The sequence below is a fragment of the Aquarana catesbeiana genome, linkage group LG10 (genome assembly GCF_042186555.1).
Source record: "Aquarana catesbeiana isolate 2022-GZ linkage group LG10, ASM4218655v1, whole genome shotgun sequence".
Classification (NCBI taxonomy): Eukaryota; Metazoa; Chordata; class Amphibia; order Anura; family Ranidae; genus Aquarana; species Aquarana catesbeiana.
Window position 1 is genome coordinate 222,546,479 of NC_133333.1, and position 24,878 is coordinate 222,571,356.

Consider the following 24,878-nt stretch of genomic DNA (forward strand, 5'->3'; position numbering starts at 1 on the left):
TTGGATGCCTGGAGCTTAGGAAGAGGAGCGGAGGACTTGGAGACATACACTGGAGCGGAGGTCACCGCCGTTCCAGCATGTGTGGAGCTGCTGCCTGGCGGTAAGTGCCACAATCTCAGAGCCGTGCACGGGGGGGTTGGGGGTGCTGCCAGAGCCACGAGCCCCGCGAGTGGGGGGGGGGGTCGGGGGGCACAGTGGCTGCATATGATGGGCACAAGTGGCTGCATATGATGGGCACAAGTGGCTGAATTTGATTGGCACTGTGGCTGCATTTGATGGGCACAAGTGGCTGCATATGATGGATATCATAATGGCACAATAATATCACAATGGCTGCGTTTGGGTACAATGGCTGCGTTTTATGGGCACAATGGCTGCATTTGATGGGCACAGTATGGCTGCAATTGATGGAAGAGGGGTTGAGTATTTTTCAGTTTGTTTGCGCCCCCCCAAAAAATTTTGAGCACCAGTCACCACTGCAGAGAGACATTGCTGGGAAGAGTCTGTGAGACATGTTTGTGCAGCTTTCATAATCTGTTTTGTATTAGTCTGCAGTTTATGCATGTTGTTTGCCACTCTGACCCGCTTTTGCATTATTGATCGAAAGTTACTTTGCACCTGTTGACAAAACTGCATTTACATTTAACGTTTGTTGAGAAAAAAAATCCCCTCTTGGTGATCAATGTACATTGCAGGGATTTTAATAAACCCTGTATCATATTCCTACCCCTTGTCGCTGTGAAGAAATAGCTCTTTGTTTAACCACTTGCCGACCGGCCGCCGTCGTTATACGGCAGCAGGTCGGCTCTCCTGTGCAAAATGCTGTAGCCGTACAGCTTATCGCGCAGGCGCAATAGGGGGCGCGTGCCCGTGCCCGCTGCATGTTGAGGGAGTGTGCCTGCGGGTCGGCCGGACTCTATGTCCTCCGGCGGCCCGCGATTGCGGTGTACAGAGGCAGAACAGGGACCTGCCTTTGTAAACAAGGCTTATCCCCATTCTGACAGGAGACATGACAGAGATCTACTGTTCCAAGTCATCGGGAACAGTGATCTCTGTCATGTCCCCGCCTGTCCATCCCCCTTACAGTTACAACGCACTGAGGGAACACATTTAACCCCTTGATCGCCCCCTACTGTTAACCCCTTCCCTGCCAGTGTCATTTTTACATTGATCAGTGCATTTTGATAGCACTGATCAATGAAATAATGTCACTGGTCCCCAAAAAGTGTCATTTAGGGTCAGATTTGTCCACCGCAATGTCGCAGTCCCGCTAAAAATCGCAGATCACCGCCATTGCCATTAAAATCAATAAAAAAAAAATTAAAGTCCCTAAATCTTTTCTATAGTTTGTAGACGCGATAAGTTTTGCGCAAACCAAACAATATACGCCTATTGTGATTTTTTTTTTACCAAAAATATGTAGAAGAATATATATCGGCCTAAACTGATTTAGACATTTTTTTTATATATTTTTTTTGGATTTGTATTATAGCAAAAAGTTTAAAAAAAAAGTTTTTTTTTTTCAAAATTGTCGCTCTTTGCTTATAGCACAAAAAATAAAAAACACACAGATGATCAAAAACCACTAAAAGAAAGCTCTTTTTGTGAGAAAAAAAGGACATCAATTTTATTTGTGTACAGTGTCGCACGACCGCGCAATTGTCAGTTAAAGCGACGCAGTGCCGTATTACAAAAATGACCTGGTCAGTAAGGGGGCAAATCCTTCCGGGGCTGGAGTGGTTAAAGTGATTGTAAAGTCAGAAGGTTTTTTATGTTAATACATTCTATGCATTAAGATAAAAAGCCTTCTGTGTGCAGCAGCTGCCTCAGCACCCCCTAATACTTACCTGAGCCCCATCTCTGTCCAATGATGTCCACGGGTGTCTCGGCCAACTGGGAGAGAGGGGGCTGCTTCATGTCTGAATGGACACAGGGAGCTGTGACTCGGCACGGGTGACCCCATAGCAAGCTGCTTGCTGTGGGGGCACTCGACAGGAGGGAGGGGTCAGGAGAGCCGAAGAGGAACCTGAGAAGAGGAGGATCCGGGCTGCTCTGTGCAAAACCACTGCACAGAGGAGGTAAATATAACATGTTTGTTATTTTTATCGAAAGAAAACCAAGACTTTACAAACACTTTAACTAGACGAATTCTGAATGGGAGGATCTGGTTCATTATAATCAGCTGATACACTTTCTGTATACTGATGAGGAAAGTTGCAGTGTCTGCATCCTTTTAGAGGTGATTAACCTTTGGGGGGGGGGGTCTCACCAAATCTTACATTTCTATTGCAGGGGATACCTAAAATCTGACTAGTATCTCAGTGCAGACTTCTAGGAAAATCAGTGAGCCAATCACACAAGCAGGAAATTACTGTACATTTCTGGGGAAGTTAAGTACACAAACTACACAAAATGCCTCTACGTTGCCATATCGCATTCAATTTTCCAGGGTATTAAAGTGCTGCAGACTGAAAAGGACTGGTTGTTTTTAATAACATTAAGGCTGGGTTCTCACCTATGTGAATTGCATGAGGGTTTTTCCTGCATCCAATTCGCATAGCAGGAGATTGTAATCGGCTTTCCATGGAGCCAGTTCACACAACTCCGGAGCGGCTCCAGTGCGAATTTCACAGGAGTCCTGTGCGTCTTTTGGTCCGTTTAAGGTCTCAGTTCAGCCCAAATTTTGGGCTGAAATCAGATCAGAAACAATGAAGGGAAACGCACCGGACCCCCTGCTGGGAGCCGCTGTGTGTTCCAGTGTGAACCCAGCCTGAATCTCTTACTGCAACTGATGTAGAAACAATGTTGGTAGCTTTGGGGTTTTGCACCCACTGCCTGTGGCTGCCGCTTCCACGCACTCTGGTAACTACCATAGCTCCCAACTGTCCCTGATTTCGAGGGACTGTCCCTGATTTGGAGCAATGTCCCTCTGTCCCTCTTTCCTCCCCATTTTGGTCTGATCTATATAGATGTATATAAAATTGACTTTTTATCTATCAAAAAATGTTTTCCAGCAATAAACCTTTCATCTGATTTCTAAATTGTAAATTCCAAAAGCCAATATAAAGGAATAGTAGTGGTAAAAAAAACACTTGTGGGTTTAACCAATCTTGATTTTTTTGTACAATTCCCCTTTAAGGGGGCGTGGCAAGGGGTGTGTCCTATGCCTGCATGCTTTTGCTGATAGGTGTCCCTCATTCCCACATTCCCATCTCAAAAAGTTGGGAGGTATGTAACTACTGGTCACCCCCCCCCCCCCCCATGTGTGGCCCATGTTTTCCAGACTCTGAATACCCATTGGTGGACCTGGGACCAGCAAGGTGAATGCCACTAGGTAGAGGGGAGGGAGATCAGCGAACGCCCGTTTGCTGATCTCTGCTTCCTGTTACTGACCTGGATACAATATGTAAAACGTCACTTCCAGGTCTTGGTGTCACTGTTCCCAGCTAGTATGGCTGGGGAAGAAGCTAATCGATCTGCATTAGCTTCTTTGAAACATAGAGGAGACATGCAGGTTCTTTAGGACCCCTTGTGTCTCATTAAAGAGAACATGTCACCAAAAAAAAAAAAAAGTTTAATAAAAAAAATGACACCAGCACTTAAAGTGATTGTAAAGCCTCATTTTTTTTTTTCTAGAAAAATAAAAAATGTGTCATGCTTACCTGCTCTGTGCAGTGGTTTTGCACAGAGCAGCCTCGATCCTCCTCTTCTTGGGTCCCTCTTCGGCTCTCCTGGCCCCTCCCTCCTGTCGAGTGCCCCCCACAGCAAGCAGCTTGCTATGGGGGCACCCGAGCCGAGCTGCAGATTTGTGTGTCCATTCAGACACGAAGCTGCGATTTGTCCTCACCCCACCTCTCTCCTGATTGGCTGACTGACTTTGATTGACAGCAGCGGGAGCCAGTGGCGCCACTGCTGTGTCTCAGCCAGTCAGGAGGGAGAGTCCCGAATGGCTGAGGCACTTGTGGACATCGCTGGACAGAGATGGGGCTCAGGTGAGTATTAGGGGGGCTGCTGCACACAGAAGGCTTTTTATCTTAATGCATAGAATGTATTAAGATAAAAAACCTTCTGACTTTACAACCACTTTACCCATAACTCCCAACATTTCGAGATGAGAATGAGTGACACCTACTAACAAACGTATGTAGGCATAGGACACGCCCCTTGCCACACCCCCTTAAAGGAGAATTAACCAAAAAAAAAAAAAGGTTAATTAAATCCATGAGGACTTTTTTTACCACTACTATTCCTTTATATTGGCTTTTAAAATGTACAAATGCAGCAATTTAGAAATTGGATGAAAGGTTTAGCACTGGGAAACACTTTTTGAAACATAAAAAGTGCATTTTATATATATCTATATAGATCAGACCAAAATGAGGAGGAATGAGGGACAGGGGGACTTTGTTCCAAATCAGGGACAGTCCCTCGAAATCAGGGACAGTTGGGAGCTATGAATTTACCCCCCCCTCAAATTTTGGAGCCCCCCACCCACACAATGTAAATGTTGGGGGTGTCTATGCATGAAAGTGTGGAATTCTAGGCCAATTATTCATGGGGAACTCTAAATGAATGATCTGTAGGGCTTTTAATAGCATCACTTATAGAATCTATAGGGTACTACTAACTTTTTTTAACTGTTTCACGGTGCACGCAATTTTAGGGTTTGACATGCCGGGTATCCCTTTTCTCAACACACCCTTATCTTTTATATTTTACCAAAAAAATTAGCAATCTATTCCGTTTGTGTGCAATAAAATGAACTTTAGTGTATTTCTTACTGCAATTTTGCATTTCCTATACCGTTGTGCTAATATTTTGTGACATAAAACATTGCAGCTACCACTATTTTATTCTCCAGGGTGTTTGCTTTCAGAAAATATATCATGTTTTGGTAATCTTCAGGCTTAAAATGATTTTTTAAAACTCTGTAAAAGTGGAGTATCCCTTTAATCACCATCTGACCATTTGGCCCATTACCAATCCTATTATAATTGTATGAAATACCCCAATAGATTGTTTTTTTTCCCCAGATGTCTTGCTGTGAAAACTTTTTCTCTCCTTGCCGCTCAGAACACAACAAACTAATTGTAGAATTGCCTTACATAGAAGAAAAGAGAAGATGTCATACCGAAAGGCGACCAGCAGGTGGCCCACGGTAAGCAGTAACGCTGCATATGGGGGCTAGGTTGTAACACTAAAGATGAACCAGCAGGTGGCGATCACAGGCTTCTATAGCTGTGTATAGGGAACAGAAGGAGGTGTAATACCTGGAAGAGACCAGCAGAGGGACGTAAAAAGCCTTCATCCCTGAATACCGTTAGATGTTGGGAATAGAAGACCAATGGACAGAGGTGGGCGGAGCTTAGTACATCCTCGGGGCAGAAGATGGCGGCGCGGAGAGTTTCGGGGCTTCTTTTCCTCCTATTGCGGGGTGAGTACCGAGCGCAGACTCCTCCCACCGCCGGGTGATTGAGGGGTGACGTTCCCTTCCACCCGGTGCTTTTCTTTGTGTGTCACCCCGGCTTCTCCTTCCCTCCGATCTCCTTCCATTGTTCTCCGATCTCCATATCTCTCCTCTGTCCGTCTATTGTACCCCGATGTCCCCCCTCCCCCCACTACTGTACCCCGATGTCCCCCCTCCCCCCACTACTGTACCCCGATGTCCCCCCTCCACTCACCATTGTACCCCCATATCCCCCTCTATTGTACCCCCATATCTCTCCTCTATTGTACCCCCATATCCCCCCCTCCCCCACTATTGTACCCCCATATCTCTCCTCTATTGTACCCCCATATCCCCCCCTCCCCCACTACTGTACCCCCATATCTCTCCTCTATTGTACCCCCATATCCCCCCCTCCCCCACTATTGTACCCCCATATCTCTCCTCTATTGTACCCCCATATCCCCCCACTACTGTACCCCCATATCCCCCCTCTATTGTACCCCCATATCTCTCCTCTATTGTACCCCCATATCTCTCCTCTATTGTACCCCCATATCCCCCCTCCCCCCTCTATTGTACCCCCATATCTCTCCTCTATTGTACCCCCATATCTCTCCTCTATTGTACCCCCATATCTCTCCTCTATTGTACCCCCATATCCCCCCACTACTGTACCCCCATATCCCCCCTCCCCCCTCTATTGTACCCCCATATCTCTCCTCTATTGTACCCCCATATCCCCCCTCCCCCCTCTATTGTACCCCCATATCTCTCCTCTATTGTACCCCCATATCCCCCCTCTATTGTACCCCCATATCCCCCCCTCCCCCCTCTATTGTACCCCCATATCTCTCCTCTATTGTACCCCCATATCTCTCCTCTATTGTACCCCCATATCCCCCCTCCCCCCTCTATTGTACCCCCATATCCCCCCTCTATTGTACCCCCATATCCCCCCTCTATTGTACCCCCATATCCCCCCACTATTGTACCCCCATATCCCCCCACTATTGTACCCCCATATCCCCCCTCTATTGTACCCCCATATCCCCCCTCTATTGTACCCCCATATCCCCCCTCCCCCCTCTATTGTACCCCCATATCTCTCCTCTATTGTACCCCCATATCCCCCCTCTATTGTACCCCCATATCCCCCCTCTATTGTACCCCCATATCTCTCCTCTATTGTACCCCCATATCCCCCCTCCCCCCTCTATTGTACCCCCATATCCCCCCTCTATTGTACCCCCATATCCCCCCACTATTGTACCCCCATATCCCCCCTCCCCCCTCTATTGTACCCCCATATCCCTCCTCCCCCTCTACTGTACCCCCATATCTCTCCTCTATTGTACCCCGATGTCCCCCTCCCCCTCTATTGTACCCCCATATCCCTCCTCTATTGTACCCCGATGTCCCCCTCCCCCTCTATTGTACCCCGATGTCCCCCTCCCCCTCTATTGTACCCCGATGTCCCCCCCCTGATATCCCTTCTCCCCTCTACTGTACCCCTTCAGTGTATTCCAATAATCTCCTCTATCGTCCCCCCATTACATTATCTGCCTTTTATTACACCCCAGTCCCTCCATTGTCCATCACTGTACCCCAGTAATACTCTGTGTGTCCCTCTGTTGTACCCCAATAACCCCCCTCTGTCTGTCTATTGTACCTCAATAGTCAATAAGGGGAGCGGGGGGGGGGGGGGGATATTGGCCATCAAGTTCACACAAAAAAGAAAGTTTGATGTGTTATAAAAGATTTCTACAAGAGGAGTTTTGTCATTTACAATGCTGTGGTGTTTTTTTTTTTTTTTTTTTTTTTTTCCTTTACCACTTCAATACCGGACACTTCCCATCCCCCGTCCTGCCCAGGACAATTCTCAGCTTCTGCGCTGTTGCACTTTGAATGACAATTACGCGGTCATAAAACATTGTACACATAGGAGATTCTATTTATTTTCTTCCCACAAATAGAAGCTTTTCTTTTGTTTTCGTTTTGTTTTTTTTTTTTTTTTGGTTTTTGCTAAAAAAAAAAAAAAAAAACGGAAAAAGACCGAAATTTTTTTTTTTTTTTAAAGTTTTTCTTTGTTTCTGTCAGTAAATTTTGTAAATAAGTCATTTTTCTCTTTCACTGATGAGGAGGCACTGATATGGCACACTGGTAGGTACTGATCTGCGGCACTGACTGGCATCACTGGTGGGCACTGCTGGGGCTCCATTGATAATCAGGGCACTGATTACCTGTACAGTCTCTGCTGCGAGGAGATGCCGCCGATCTCCCTTTGCCGGTGTGAGGCGAGGAGAGCCAAAAAACTGCACTTCCCTGATTTACATGTGACCGGCTCTGATTGGACACAGCTGATCACATGGTTAAAGAGCCGTGTCATCTGTTCTTTACCCAGATCGGGGTCGCACCCTGTCCTAGGAACCCGCGGCGATCATTGCGTGCCAGAGCGATGACGGCCTAGGACGGTGCCCCAGAACAAGAGGGGATCTCGCCCACCGTCGTTTTACTGTATGGCAGGAGGTAGTTCAAATAATATCCACGTTCTACTCATCCGCACGGTGTAATGGTTTTGCACAGAGCAGCCTCGATCCTCTTCTTGGGGTCCTCTGCCGGCGGCGATCTTTGCTCCTCCTCCTCTGTGTCTGTCCCCCATAACAAGTCACCTGCTATAGGGGAAGACATGCAGGCTCGCGTGTGTTTGTCTATAGATACACACGGTCGTCTCCACCGCCTACTGGACCCACTGGTAGCAGCAGAGACGATCGTGTCCTCTCCTGTGGATCGTGGATGCCTGGCTGCTGACTGGCTTCATAGCGTGGCAGGGCGGAAGCGACGTCAAACATCACTTCCGCCCAGCTCTTAACTACATTAGTTATCATGCCATATTCCTATTACAATAAAAAATGTAAAGTAAAATTAACAATGAAAAAAAATAATAATACTTTTTTTTTTTTTTAAAGCGTCCCTGTGTACTCGCATGCAGAAGCGAACGCATATGCAAGTCCCGCCCACATATGAAAACGGTGTTCAAACCACACTCGTGAGGTGTCGCCGTGAACGTTGGAGCGAGAGCAATAATTCTATCCCTGGACCTCCTCTGTAACTCTAAACATGTGACCAGTAAAAAAAAATTTAATGCGTCGCCTATGGGGGGTTTTTAAGTACCAAAGTTTGGCGCCATTCCACAGGCGTGTACAATATTGAAGCGTGCCATGTTAGGTATCTATTTACTCGGCGTAACTTTCTCTTTCACGTTATGCAAACAAATTGGGCTAACTTTTTACTGTGTTTTTTTTTTTTTTTTTTTTTTTTTTCTTTAAAGCATGAAAGTTCTTTTTCCCCAAAAAAAAAACGCGTTCGAAAAATTGCTGCGCAAATGCTGTGCGAGATAAAAAGTTGCAATGACCGCCATTGTATTCTCCAAGGTCTCTGCTAAAAAAAAATATATATATATCATGTTTGGTTCTATGTCATTTCCTAGCAAAAAAAATAATGATTTTTACATGTAGGAAACGTCAGAATTGGCCTGGTTGGCAAGTGGTTAAAGGAATTTTTTTTTTCCGGCGTTAATCTCCCAGGGGGGACCCCAGAACAGCAGCGTCCGCCAGGCGAGATTAACGCCGACACTCTACACCAAGGACTGACATTCCTACGGTTCCAGCTCCATGTTGGATTTCTCGAGTTGGCTGCGGAGACCTTGTGGATCCTTGTGAGGGACTTCTCCAGCCGAGAGGATCTCTCATTTATTTGGTCACTTTTTTCCACTTCTGGATATGTGTCTTTCTACCTGTTCAGCTCCATCTTAACCATTTTTTTATAAATATTTGATCTCATGAACATAGTACTGAGCATCTCCAAGTATCATCTCCTCCATGCCCCTGAAGAAGGGATTCACCCCCAAATTCCCGAAACGCGTCTAGGAGACGCGTTTTTCTCATACTATATGTATATTATGTACTATTTTATGCATGGTGTTGTTTCACATCACTACACTTTTTAACTTATAAAACAATAAGGCTCCATGCACACTGGAGCTAATAAACTGCAGTTTATTGGCGTTTGGGCGTTTTTTTTTTTTAAAAGCCCATAAACTTCACTCTGTTATCCTATGTGTCCATGCACACATGGACGTTTTTTAGCTTTAATGAGCAGTGGAGTTTATGGGCTTTTTTATGAATGCCAGAAATTTGCGTTCAAAGTGCCGTTTTTCACCACTAAAAAAAGCCAAACGCTCATAAACGCGCGTTAATTAGCGATTTATTTTTTCAATACATCGTGGGAGTTTGGAACGCATTGTGGGATTTTTGGAGTGTCCTCCTGTGTATTTTGATTAAAAACGCCCATTAACGCTAATGCTAAAAAACGCTTATAAACGCTCATTAACGCTAGTACAAGACGCTGTTAAAAAAGCTAGTTTTTCAACAAGCGTTTTCTGCCAGCAATCTGGCTTCAAGAAAAAGCTTTTTTGAGCTCCAGTGTGCATGGAGCCTAAATCTTTCTATGTTTTCAAAAGTTCGCCCTTAAAGTCCCATAGTACCGGGGGGGTACTTTCTTTCTACAACTATACAATATTTTGGGATGTTGGCAACAAAAAATTGAGGTTTTTTTTTTTTTTTTTTCATTCTCCGTAGTGGGGTTCCTTTTTTATAATTCAAATATCTCTCTATTAAAGGATCACTAAAGCTATTTTTTTTTTTTTTTTTTTAAATAACAAACATGTTATACTTATACTTACAGAGTGGCCCTGAACCTGGTCTTCTGGGGTCCCTCGGCGGCTGTCTCGGCTCCCCCCCCACAAGGACTCAACACTTTCATGCGCGCTCCCTCGCATGGTGTTGAGTGCTTGCAGGCGCGCTCTCGTGATACAGCCGGCGGCCACAGCCGCTCACTGTATCACTCGGCCCCGCCCCCTGGCACGCCACATCATTGGATGTGATTGACAGCAGCGCGAGCCAATGGCTGCACTGCTTTCAATCTATCCACTCTAGCCAATCGACGGCCAGGCTGAGCGGCGAAGAGGATGTCGGGAACGAGCGCGGGGCTTTCGAGGGGTCAGGTAAGTAAAACTGGGGGGGGGGGCGGTATTGTGGGATGTTTTTTCACCTTAATGCATAGAATGCATTAGGGTGAAAAAACTTTTAGCTTTACAACTACTTTAACACACAGAGAACTGCAAATCGATCCTCTCCTGATTAAAGCTGTTCCCGGGAAATCCTCGCCCATCCTGAGTGACCCCCTGAATGTTATCACACTTCCCTTAAAGGGACCACAACCCAAATATTGGTGATATATAGTTCCCGTCCAGGACCCAACCTTGGCGTCCTGTACACAACCCAGAACCAAGTCTTTTCCAGAGGTGGACTCATCTATGACAGTTGATGTGTTTTTTTGTGTATCTCCTATAAAGAAGGAGTTAAATGGTGCCGAGCCGGATAGTGCCAGGAATGTGCTGGCAGGGAGATGTCACCAGACAATGAGCGCACTTCTTCCTGCAGATACAGCCTTCCGTCATTGTTTGGTGCTGTCATTCGGGAGGAATAATGTACACAAGCTCTGGATGAATTAAGGCAGACGCCACGGGCACAATGCCGTCTGCTCAGACAAAAGCTCTGACTTTTCCGTTATTCAGTATTTTTTTTTTTTTATGAATTTTATTATTAGTGTGCCATAACCGAAAATTCAGGATGCACCGAAATTGAAGTTTAAAAAAAAAAAAAAAAATATATATATATACATATAAAATTGTATTTAACTTTTTAATTATTATCATGAATTTAAATGAATATGAATTTATTTTCGGCCACTACTGACACCTTTTTGGCCGATTAGGCTGCTTTCACACTGAGCGTTTTTTTTTTTGCGTTAAAAAAGCGCAAGAACAAACTCAACAAAAATGCATCCCTTTAAAGTGCTTGTAAACCCACTTTTTGGACTTCTACCTATAGGTGACCCTAGAATAAGGCTTACCTATAGGTAGTGGAAATATCTCCTTAAACGTATGCCGTTTAGGAGATATTTTACTTGTAGTCCGCCGAAAATTCCAACGGCTCATGTGCGGGGAAGAAACGAAACAAAGTGCCGTTTCTTCCCTAGCCTGTGCCGTTAATCGCGGCTCCCGTGCGCATGCGTGGGAGTGGCGTCACACGGCTCCGGCGAATCACAGAGCCGGCTGTCCGGAAGGAAGAGGGGCCAGAAGATGGATGCTGCCCACACAGGGGACATCGCTGGATTCTTTTGCAGGTAAGTGGCACATAATGGGCTAGTAAGTAATGCATACTAGCCCATTATGCTTTTCATTTGCAGGCTTTGCAGCGAGCAAAAGAGGAAGTAAAACCCATCAGGGTTTACTTCCTCTTTAAATTCTATGTATGTCTTCACAACTGGTTCTGTTGCGGTGTTAAAAATCCTGCTTAGTTATGAGCCCTTATAATTATTATTATTATTATTATTCAGGATTTATATAGTGCCAACAGTTTACGCAGCGCTTTACAATATAAAAGGGAGACAATACAGTTATAATACAATACAATACACTAGGATTAAGAGGGCCCTGCTCAGAAGAGCTTACAATCTAATAGGTATAAGGTTTATATAGTTCTATTCAGCACCAACGTACAGCAATAGAGAGGGTGAATCTCCCTAACGGGGGGGGGGTCTAATACCTCTCCACTTTATCCAAAACTAAAACAGTTTTGCCTCTAGTTATACTTTCATGGTTTGTGCCTTTTGTAAAACTACCAGATGACTCTGGGCTGAAGGACAACAACACCATCAAGCAACCAATTCACTCCCTTGTGGTTCTAGCCTTGACCACTACAACTCCCTCCTCATTGGCCTACTTCTACACAGGCCATCCCTCCTTCTGTATATCATGAATGCTACTGCCAGACTTATACACCTTCTAACCACTCGGTGTGTGCCAAGCTTCTCTGCCAATCCCTCCAACGACTTCTGATTATCCAATAATTAAAATTCATAATATGAACAACAGCCTACATAGCCATCTACGACTCTGCCCCATGCTTTTTTTGCTTTTTCCCAAGACCTGCCGCTCTGTGGATCCTTCATCACCTCCTCCCATGCTTGCCTCCAGGACTTCTCCAGTTGACTGGATCTCCTTACTACAATCCGCCCAGCTATTCTCTATTCTGTATACCTTTCATTTAACCTCCAGATTTTAACCCCTTCATGACCATGGCATTTTCTGCTGTTCACCACTGTGCTACTTTAACTGGCAATTGTGTGGTCATGCGACGCTGTACCCAAATTATATTTTTTTCCCCCCATACAAATAGAACTTCTTTTGGTGGTATTTCATCACTTCTGTTTTTCTTTTTATTTTTTATTATATAAACAACAAAAAAAAGACCAAAAACTTTGAAAAATATTTTTTACTTTTTGCTATAAAATATATCCAATAAATTAAAAAAAAAAATTAGCTTCATCATAAATGTTGGCCAAAATGTATTTTACTACATGTCTTTGGTAAAAAAAAAAAATATAGTATAAAATAAGTATATATTGATTAGTTTGCATGAAACTTATAGTGTCTACAAATGATGGTATTTATACTGGAATTTTTAATTATTTAAAAAAAAAAAAATTTAATACTAGTATTGGTGTTGATCAGCGGCTTCTAGGGGGCAACCTGACACTAACTGACATCACCAGTGACTGATACAGTGATCAGTGCTAATACTCTACACTGTCACTGTACTAATGACACTGGCTGGGAAGGGGTTAACATCTAGGGGCGATCAAGGGGTTAATTGTGTGCCTAACAATGTGTAATGTTTGCTGCTTTTACTAATCGATGTGGAAGATTTTTCTCCCTGCAAAGCAGGGCATGGCTGCCCATATACTGTAGGTGAGGAGAGAGCAGATCGTCTCTGCTCACCTCTGTGATCTAGGAGGTTGGAAGCGTCACTTCTGGTTTAGAACAGATGTAAACATTGCCTTTTTTTTCGGGAAAGCATCAGATTAACCACTTCAATACCAGGCACTTAGACACCTTCCTGCCCAGACCAATTTTCAGCTTTCAGCGCCGTCGCAATTTGAATGACAATTGCGCGGTCATGCTACACTGTACCCAAACACATTTTTTATCATTTTGTTCCCACAAATAGAGCTTTCTTTTGGTGGTATTTGATCACCTCTGCGGTTTTATTTTTTGCGCAACAAATAAAAAAAGACTGAAATTAAAAAAAAAAAAAATAGTTTTTCTTTGTTTCTGTTAATTTTTTGTAAATAAGTACGTTTTCTTCTTCACTGACGGGCACTGATATGGCTGCACTGACGGGCACTGATACGGTGGCACTGATGGGCACCGATGAGGTGGCACTGATAGGTGGGACTGATGGGCACTGATAGGTGGCACTGGTATGCGGCACTGATGGGCACTCATAGGCGGCACTGATGGGCACTCATAGGCGGCACTGATGGGCACTCATAGGCGGCACTGATGGGCACTCATAGGCGGCACTGATGGGCACTCATAGGCGGCACTGATTGGTACATATGGGTGGCACTGATGGGTACTTATGGGTGGCACTGATAGGTGCCACTGATGGGCACCGATGGGCAATGACAGGTGGCACTGATGACACTGATTGGTGGCACTGATAAAATTTATTGGTGGCATTGCTGGGCATAACTAAAACATAATGGTGCCAATCAGCGGCTCTTCCTATTGACAGCATGTTCAGCCGTGATTGGACACGGCTGATCACGTGGTAAAGAGCCTCCGCCGGAGGCTCTTTACCAAGATCGGTGGAGCGGTGTGTCAGGCTGACACACCACTCCACCGATCGCGGCGATGCGCGCGGCGGCATGTTATCCCGCTGGACGTCATATGACGCCCAGTCAGGATAACGGAACCACTTCCCGGACGTCAATCCGTTATAGGGCGGGCGGGAAGTGGTTAATGGTTTTTTTCTTTTTTTGATCTGATCCTTTCAAGGGTAGAGAATTATAGACCCCAGATGTCTCCATAAAGAGGACCTGACATGATTTATTGTTATCACAAGGGATGTTTACATTTCTTGTGATAGAAATAAAAGCAATCAAAAAATATTTAGGTCCAGTTCACACCACATGCAGTCCTGTGCGGGTTTTTTTTTTTTTTTTTGCATCAAAAACGCATGGAAAGTAGGTTATATGGTTTTTAATGGCGTAGTTCACACCAGTGCTTGCAGTTCCAGTTTCAGAAAAAAAAAGTAGAATGTGTTGCATTTTTCCTGCACTGGACTGTACTGGAATGCTGAAAAACGCACCAAAACCGCACTGGAACACACGTCCTTATTTAAGGTTAAGAAAAAAGAGGGGGGAAAAGGCACTGGACTGCATCAAAAACGCACAAACTTCTTTTTTTTTTTTTTCAAAGTGCTCCCCCCCCCCCCCGCTCGTGTGCACAGACGAACGCATACGTAGGTCATTCACCTATAAACGATCATACTACACATGTGAGATATCGCTGCGATCCTTATAGCAAGAGCAATAATTCTAGACTCTAGACTTCCTTTGTAACTTTAATCAGGGAGATAGATTAAAAAAAATGGGGGCATATGGCTGGCTTTTGGTTACATCAGTGATTGGGGGAGGGGAGGGGAGGGGGGTATTTAGGATTTAAGGCCTTTTCTTCCACTTTGTGTTGCATTTACATCTGATATAACTCCAGCAAATAGATGGCAATAATGACTTCATGCTGAATCTTGATCTATATTCTATGTATAGATATGGACTGGGATATTACATGTGTGTCTATGATACCTGTGCGGTGTGTAGCCGCGGCTCCGTACATAGGGGGGTGTATAAATCTTGGCCTGGGTTCAGCTGACACACACCTGTCACTGTTTGCAGCCTCTGACAGCTGTCCCCGGCTCGTCTGTCTGATCAGAGCCATGAGCATGAATGGAACAGCTGACGGGGACAACACTGGTGGCTGTTGGTTGGATAAATGCAGTAGATGTGACATCTGGTGATGAATGGCTGGGCCCCCCCTGAGCACTGAGACCATGGGGGGGGGGGGGGGGTGATGGAGCCGGGTGTGAATTTCTTACTGTCCCTCCATTAGAACAACTGTCACTTGTACCTGAACTCTGATTATCTCACAAGCTACGCCAAAAAGATTTCTGATGTGTGAGTTGGATTGGAATGTGGATCCAGCGCTCGCTTTTATTTCATTGTGTTTTCTTCATTTCATTTTGGCTGGGGCGGCGGGTGTGTAAGCGGTAAAGCGCTGCTAATTTTAGCGGCACTTTACCGCTGTTTAATCAGCGCTTTTCGCCCGCTAGCGGGGCACTTTTATCCCCTGCTAGCAGCCAAAGTATGGGTTAAAAGCGCCCGCATTACGGCGCTTCCGAAACGCTTTTCAGGCGCTTAGGAAGCGCTGCCCAATTATTTCAGTGGGCAGGGGCGGGTGTGGGACCGCCCCAGAGATGCTGCTTGCAGGACTTTTTTTCCCGTCCCGCAAGCGCACCGCCCCAGTGTGAACGCACTCGGGCTTTCACACCGGGGAGGCAGGAGAGGCAGTTTTCAGGCGCTTTACAGGCACTATTTTTAGCGCTAAAATGCCTGAAAACTGCCACAGTGTGAAAGGGGGTCTTGGTGATACACACTGGGGCGGTGGGTCCATTAGCAGTAAAGTGCCGCTAGTTTTAATAGCGGCTGAAGAAGGGGTTAATAGCGCCCGTGTTGTGGCACTTTGGAAGCTCTGCCCATTCATTCCAATGGGCAAGGGCAGTGTATGAGCACTGTATACAGCGCACCTGCACCGCCCCAAAGACGCTGCTTGCAGGACTTTTTTTTTCAGTTTCGCAAACGCGCCACCCAAGTGTGAACGCACTCTGACTTTCACACTGGAGAGGCAGTTTTCATGCGCTTTACAGGCACTATTTTTAGCGCTAAAATGCCTGAAAACTGCCTCAGTGTGAAATAGAGCTGCACGATTCTGGCTAAAATGAGAATCACGATTTTGCTTAGAATAAAGATCGCGATTCTCGCGGTGTAACATCTTCTTTCACATTATACAAAAAAATTGGACTAACTTTACTGTTTAGTTTTTTTAACACATTAAAGTATATTTTTTTCCCAAAAAAATTGCTTTTGAAAAACCGCTGCGCAAATACAGTGTGACATAAAATATTGCAACAACCACCATTTTATTCCCAGTGTCTCTGCTAAAAAAAAAAAAATATCATGTTTGGGTGCTCCAAGTAATTTTCTAGCAGAAAATAATGACTTTTACTTGTAAGCAACAAATGTCAGAAAAGGTCTGGTCTTTAAATGGTTAAACTTCCCTCATTTACATGCCGGAGTTCTTTCCTTTGATAAAAGAATGAAAAGATACTTTGTTTCTACTTATTGGTAATAAAACTTGGCAGGCTGCCTGGATTTTTTTATTTTATTTTTTCCAGCTAATCGTGACATGCTTGTTTTGAAGATCGGGAAGGGAAAAAGATCGCGATTTTGGATTCTCTAGTGTGAAAGTACCCTAAAGGCAAATAGACTGTACAGTTGCTCCAGAGCTTAGTAAATGAGGGGAAGCTCTGCTGACTTTCATCATCCAATCATGTGCAAGCAAAAATGCTGTTTTTTTTTTTTTTGTTTGTTTTTTTTTTCCTTGCACATGATTGGGTATGCTTTGCAAAGATTTATTTAATTTACTAAGCTCTGGAGCAACTGCAGAGAGCACAGTCTGTTTGCCTTTAGCAAATCAACCCTTGTGTACTTACTTGTGGTAGTGACAGTATACAGTTACAGTTACACCGCTACCTCTATGCAGTTTGCACTGTAAGAACAATGGGGTTGATTTACTAAAGGCAAATAGATTGTGCACTTTGCACTTGCTCCAGAGTAGACGTGCGATTCATTTTGTTAGGAATTAATTTTCAGATGAAATTCGGCATATTCATTCGGGAAGCATCCGAATAAATGAAAATCTTTTGACGAATGAATGCGAAAACAAATTTTCAGAAAGAATGAATTGATTACATTCGGATAATTTCGTTTTACGTATTTTCTATTCTAATTTAAATTATTAATTATTATTATAATTTGTATTATTATTTATTATTATAAACTATTACATTGTAGGTAAAATAGCTGAAGTAATTCAGTAATTCTTTCATTCGGGTCTCTGCTCCATAGCAGCTATTTTGGGATAGATTCGATTTAAATTTTTGTTGGATTTTCCTTAATTTGGCTAAATTAACTGTTATGCCGCATACACACGATCGCTTTTCTCATCTGAAAAAGATATGACGGGATTCCACTCAAGTTTACCTTGCATACACACGGTCACGCAAAAGTTCGCTGAAATTACGTCAGGAAAGCGGTGACGTACAACACTACGACGAGCCGAGAAAATTACGTTCAATGCTTCCGAGCATGCGTCGAATTGTTTCTGAGCATGCGTAGGGATATTGCGCATCGGAATGGCCACAGACGATCGCATTTTCGGATAGGAACTTTTCCTGACCGAAAAATTGAGAGCATGCTCTCAATATTTTGCTGGCTGGAATTCCGCCAGCAAAAGACAGATGGAGCATACACGCGGTCGCATTTTCCGATGAAAAACGCTCATCTGTCTTTTGCGGGCCGAAATTCCGATCGTGTGTACGCGGCATTAGTGAACGGAACAAATATGAATGCATTCGAAGTTACGAATTATCTGAAGTAACACATGTCGCATCTAAACAAATGGAATGGAACGTGAATACAAATGCATCCTAAGTTACTAATGATCCAAAGTAATGAATGCCGATCATTACAAATGATCCGATAAACGGAAAAAAAAAAAAATAAAAAATCGAATGAAACTAATTTTTCAGTAGTGCACATGTCTACTCCAGAGTTTAGTAAATGAGATGAAGCTCTGCTCACTTCCATCATCCAATCATGTGCAAGAAAATTTGTTTTGTTTTTTTTCCTTGCACATGATTGGGTATGCTTTGCAAAGTGAAGATTTACCTCCTTACCGGGAGAACACGATGACTCCACAGTAGGGATTGTTTCCCCTTTGTAGAGCCCATTTTCGTTTTGGGGACTTCATTGGTGAAATCCCTTGTAAGACCAGTATAATGAGAGTCCACTCTATATGTGTTGACTTATTTTATACTATACAGCAGCCTTTCTCAACCTTTTTATACCAGAAAGAAGTACCTTAAAGAAAAATTACAGTGCCTTGCAAAATTATTGCCATTTTTTTCGTGTTTTGTTTAGAGGTCGACCGATATATGGGCCGATATTTGGCTTTTTTTACTTAATCGGCATCGACCGATTGTGCTCATAAAAAAGGCTGATGTGACTTGCAAATGACTTCTGTAAGGCCCCTTTCACACTGGGGCGGTGGGGGCGTCGGCGGTACAACAGCGCTATTTTTAGCGCTGCTGTACCGTCGTTCTTGCAGCGATATTCGGCCGCTAGCGGTGCGGTTTTAACCCCCGCTGGCGGCCGAAAAAGGGTTAAAATCCCTCGTACAGCGCGGCTATAGCCGCGGTATTGCCGCGGTATAGCCGCGCTGTCCCATTGATTTCAATGGGCAGGAGCGGTGAATACACCGCTCCTTCACCGCTCCAAAGAAGCGGTTTGCAGGACTTTTTTGACCGTCCTGCCAGCGCACCGCTTCAGTGTGAAAGCCCTCGGCCTTCCACACAGAACAAACAGCGGAGGCTGTTTAGGGGCGGTTTGCAGGCAGTATTTTTAGCGCAATAACGCCTGCAAACCACCCCAGTGTGAAAGGGGTCTAATAGAAGTCAATGCAAGTTGCCTGACATTATCTGTGGAGAGGATTCTCTCCTCCCTGGGCAGCCTGCCAAATCTGATAAGAAGATACATTGTATCTTTTCAGGTTCTTTTTATCAATAGACTGAACTCCATGTGTAGGAATTCTCAGTTTAACCATTTAAAGACTAAATCTTTTCTGACACTTGTTGCTTACAGGTAAAAATCCTGTATTTTCTGCTAGAAAATCACTTAGAACCCCAAAACATTATATATATATTTTTTTTAGCAGAGACCCTAGGGAATAAAATGGTGGTTGTTGCAATATTTTATGTCACACGGTATTTGCGCAGCGGTCTTTCAAACGCAATTTTAAAAAAAAAAATACAGTAATGAATTTAAAAAAAACTAAGCAGTAAAGTTAGCCCATTTGTTTTCGTCCAAAAGTTTTGATTACCTGTTTTTGTGTATTTAATATTTAACCACTTCCCGCCCACCCTATAGCGGATTGACGTCCGGGAAGTGGTTCTGTTATCCTGACTGGACGTCATATGACGTCCAGCAGGATAACATGCCGCAGCGCGCCCCCGGGGGCGCGCATCGCGGCGATCGGTGGAGCGGTGTGTCAGTCTGACACACCGCTACACTGATCTTGGTAAAAAGCCTCCGGCGGAGGCTCTTTACCACGTGATCAGCCGTGTCCAATCATGGCTGATCACGCTGTCAATAGGAAGAGCCGTTGATCGGCTCTTCCTCACTCGCGTCTGACAGACGCGATTAGAGGAGAGCCGATCGGCGGCTCTCCTGGCAGGGGGGGGTCTGCGCTGATTGTTTATCAGCACAGCCCCCCCACAGATCACCACACTGGACCACCAGGGATCGCCACTAGGACCACCAGGGAAGGGGCAACATGTGGATGGCCAGGTATGTACCCCATGGCCATCCACATGTGCCCAGTGTGCCAAATCTGTGCCAATCAGTGCCCACAAATGGGCACTGATTGGCACCATTATGTTGCAGTGATGCCCAGCAATGCCACCCTAAGGGGCATCACTGCAAACAAGCAGTGCCATCAGTGCCACCCATCAGTGTCCATTCATGCCACCTGTCAGTGCCCATCTGTGCCCATCAGTGCCCATCTATCAGTGCCCATCCATGCCCATCTGTGCCAACTATCAATGCCACCTATGAGTGCCCATCTGTGCCACCTATGAGTGCCCATCAGTGCCGCATACCAGTGCCACCTATCAGTGCCCGTCAGTGGCACCTCATCAGTGCCACCTCATTGGTGCCCATCAGTGCCGCCGTATCAGTGCCCGTCATTGAAGAAGAAAACGTACTTATTTACAAAAAAGTTTTAACAGAAACAAAGAAAAACTTGTTTTTTTTTCAAAATTTTCGGTCTTTTTTTATTTGTTGCGCAAAAAATAAAAACCGCAGAGGTGATCAAATACCACCAAAAGAAAGCTATATTTGTGGGAACAAAATGATAAAAAATTTGTTTGGGTACAGTGTAGCATGACCGCGCAATTGTCATTCAAATTGCGACAGCGCTGAAAGCTGAAAATTGGTCTGGGCGGGAAGGTGTCTAAGTGCCTGGTATTGAAGTGGTTAAGATAGATTTTTTTTTTTTTTTTTTCCTAAATTATACATACAAGTGAACTGATTGGAGGTTTGTTTTGTTTAATAAATGTTTAAATGTAAAAAATTTTCTGTATCACTTATTACTTAAGGCTGCTTTCACACTTGAGCGGGCATGCGTTGATGGTAAAACGCTGCTAGTTTTAGCGGCGCTTTACCGTCATTTTAGAGGCACTATTCGGCTGCTAGCAGGGCGCTTATAACCCAGCTAGCAGCCGAGGAAGGGGTTAAATGCGCCCCTGAAGCGCCGCTGCCAAAACGCTTTGCAGGCGCTTCGGCAGCGGTGCGCATTCATTTCAATGGGCAGGAGTGGTGGAGGAGCGGTATACACCGCTCCAAAGATGCCGTTTGCAGGACTTTTTTTTTTTTACATCCTGCCAGCGGATCGCCTCAGTGTGACAGCACTCAGGATATCACACTGAGACTGCAGAGGAGCCGTTTTACAGGCACTTTACAGGCGCTCTTTTTAGCCCAAAAGCGCCTGAAAAACGCCCCAGTGTGAAAGGGGTCTAACTGTTAGATTTTATGAGATGAAGGGGAAAAAAAAAAAAAAATCGGCCAAATATATCGGCCCAAAAAAAATCGGCATCACATATCAGCCATCGGCCACCGCGATTTCTAAATATCGGCATCGGCCAGAGAAAAACCCATATCGGTTGACCTCTAGTTTTGTTGCCTCACAGCCTGGAATTAACATGGATTGTTTGAGGATTTGCATCATTTAATTTACAGAACATGCCCACAACTTTGATGATTTTTTTTTTTTTTTATTGTGAAGCAAACAACAAATAGGCCAAAATAACAGAAAAAGTCAGTGTGCATAACTATTCACCCCCCTAAAGTCAATACTTTGTAGAGCCACCTTTTGCGGCTATCACAGCTCCAAGTCGCTTTGGATAAGTCTATGAGCTTGTCACATCTTACCACTGGGATTTTTGCCCATTCCTCCTTACAAAACTGCTCCAGCTTCTTCAAGTTGGATGGTTTGCACTTGTGAACAGCAATCTTTAAGTCTGACCACAGATTTTCTATTGGATTGAGGTCTGGGCTTTGACTAGGCCATTCCAACACATTTACATGTTTCCCCTTAAACCACTCAAATGTTGCTTTAGCAGTGTATTTGGGGTCATTGTCCTGCTGGAAAGTGAACCTCCATCCTAGCCTCAAATCACACATAGAGTGGTACAGGTTTTGCTCAAGAATATCCCTGTATTTAGCACCATCCATCTTTCCCTCAACTCTGACCAGTTTCCCAGTCCCGACTGCTGAAAAACATCCCCACAGCATGATGCTGCCACCACCATGTCTCACGGTGGGTATGGTGTTCTTTGGGTGATGTGATGTGTTGGGTTTGCACCAGACATAGCGTTTTATTTGATGGCTAAAAAGTTCACTTTTAGTCTCATCAGACCAGAGCACCTTCCTCCATACATTTTGGGAGTCTCCCACATGCGTTTTTGTAAACTCAAAACGTGCCATTTTGTTTTTTGCTGAAAGTAATGGCTTTCTTCTGGCCACTCTGCCATAAAGCCCAACTCTATGGAGCGTACGGCTTATTGTCGTCCTATGTACAGATACTCCAGTCTCTGCTGTGGAACTCTGCAGCTCCTCCAGGGTTACCTTAGGTCTCTGTGCTGCCTCTCTGATTAATGCCCTCCTTGCCCAGTCCGTGAGTTTTGGTGTGCGGCCGTCTCTTGGCAGGTTTGCTGTTGTGCCATGTTCTTTCTATTTGGTTATGATAGATTTGATGGTGCTCCTAGGGATCATCAAAGATTTGGATATTTTTTTATAACCTAACCCTGACTTGTACTTCTCAACAACATTGTCTCTTACTTGTTTGGAGAGTTCCTTGGTCCTTATGGCAGTGTTTGGTTAGTGGTGCCTCTTGCTTAGGTGTTGCAGCCTCTGGGGCCTTTCAAAAAGGTGTGTATATGTAATGACAGATCATGTGACACTTAAATTGCACACAGGTGGGCATCATTTTACTAATTATGTAAGTTTTGAAGGTAATTGGTTGCACCAGAGCCTTTTATGGGCTTCATAACAAAGGGGGTGAATATACGCAACAGCCAATTATCAGTTTTTTATTTCTGAAAAATAGTTTTATGTATATGTTTTTCTAATTTTACTTCACCAACTTGTATTCTGATCCATCACATACAATTCTGATTAAAAAAACATTTGAGCTAAAGGCTGTAATGTAACAAAATGGGTAAAAGCCAATGGGGGGGGGGGGGGGGGGGGTGAATACTTTTGCAAGGCACTGTAGGTTTTAGGGAACCTCTGCTAAAAACAGTTCATGAGGAGCAGTGTGAAGAATGCTCTTTGCCTCCATGATTTTTAGGAAGAATTGCCTCCTTACAGAGGTGGTCACAATGCCACCCTTTCCAATTGCTATAAAGATCATTGGTGTAAAGCCGCTGCTGTGACACGTGGCATGGGCCACTGCAATATGTAGGCACCATCAAGATGGAAGGTCAGTTGGCTCAAAGAACACCCAGCAACCTCTGGTGGAACCTTGGTTGAGAATGGCTGCTGTAGAGAATGGAATAGGAAATTTCAAAGGTGCAGAACGAATAGTTTTGTCAAGGAGATATCATCTGTGGAGTCCTGAAGAGATATGAGGCCTACTTCAGCCTACCAGACTGTCTGTCTAAAACTAACAATGACTGCTTAAAAGTTCCCCTTAAGGACTCGTTCGCTCAGATGTTGAAGATAGGTGGTTGGGTTGTGTTTCTACTACTCCTCGACCACATATCAACTCTATTCACAATTGTTAAAACGGGGACCAGATGGAGAAGTACACATGGCAGCTTTAAACTTGCTTTGCGTCGTGGAAAGGCGAAGATAGCGCTGACTGAGGTATGGGCCCCAAGGGACATGAGGGCTACATGGGAGCTACGGGAAACAGGAATTCAGTGTTTGGAAAGTGGCAGGCCTGTTGGGTAAGTATGCTTTGTGCTTGGAGTGCCGACATCACACGACTGATTCATTGAGCAGATGTGTGACACAGGAAGATGTCACAATATTGGTGCCCCCCCCCCCCTCCCCCGGTGACACTGGAAGATAAAATGATGGTGCCACCCTACTGGCTGAGCTGTGCGGCTGGCTGTGTGACTGTATAACATGTAGTAAGCAAGTCAGAACAGTCAGTGACTCAACTGATTTGTATTTTTAGAGAGGTCAGCAAGTTTCTCTGCTGTGTATGAAGTCGTCCAGAGTGACCCATGTCTTCCAGTGATGCAAGGAATTTTCCACAACAGCGTTCTGTGCCTTCCCACAATCCTTTTATTGCACGTAGCACACTCCACGAGTCGGATCGCTGCTGTTGCATTTTGCCAGCATCTTCCACAGTGTTGAGAATATGCAGAGATAATCATTTTATCAAATATGGAAAAGCTTAAAAAGTTATCAAAGATGAAGGCTTTTTCACAAGAGTGTGTCATTTAAAACAATCTGATAAGAGAGAATACAGTATATATTGTGCGATCGATCCTTTACCTGTTCCATGTATCTGGTTGTACTCAGATGTCTCTGCACATTGCCAGTGGTAGCAATTGTCAGATGTTCCCACCCATTGCTGGGAGTAACGGTTGTGGGAGGTCTCTGCTAATTGCTGGGGGTAATGGTTGTGTGGTCAGATGTCTCTGCCCATTGCTTGGGATAACGCTTGTCAGATATTTCCATCGATTGCAGGGGTAGTGGATGTCAGATATCTCTGCCCATTGCTTAGATTAACGTTTATTTAGATGTCTCCGCCCATTGCTGGCGGTAGCATTTATTTGGCTGTCTACGGCCATTGCTGGATATAACATTTTACTCCATTGTCTCCACTTATTGCTGGGGGTAACGTTTACTTCAATGTCCCCATCCATTGCTGGGAATATCGTTTACTCCAATGTCTCCATTCATTGCTGGGAGTAACGTTTATTCAGATGTCTTCGCCTATTGCTGGATGTGTTTTTTTTTTTTCAAATGTCTCCACCCATTACTGGAGTAGTGTTTATTCAGATATTTCCACCCATTGCTGGGGTTTACCTTTATTCAGATGTCCGGAGGT

The 24,878-nt window shown here is 44.5% G+C and overlaps 1 protein-coding gene across 3 annotated transcripts in view; it reads left to right on the forward strand.

The window, feature by feature from the left end:
- The first annotated feature begins 5,296 nt into the window (after positions 1 to 5,296).
- The window catches only part of JAM3 (junctional adhesion molecule 3), a 78,761-nt gene continuing 59,179 nt past the window's right edge, over positions 5,297 to 24,878 (forward strand). For 2 of the 3 annotated variants that reach the window (XM_073603350.1, XM_073603351.1), the window contains exon 1: positions 5,297 to 5,434. In XM_073603350.1, coding sequence (XP_073459451.1) covers positions 5,345 to 5,434 — 90 coding nt within the window. In that variant the 5' untranslated portion in view covers positions 5,297 to 5,344. The remainder of the gene's footprint in view (positions 5,435 to 24,878) is intronic. The other variant, XM_073603352.1, reaches the window with a different exon arrangement.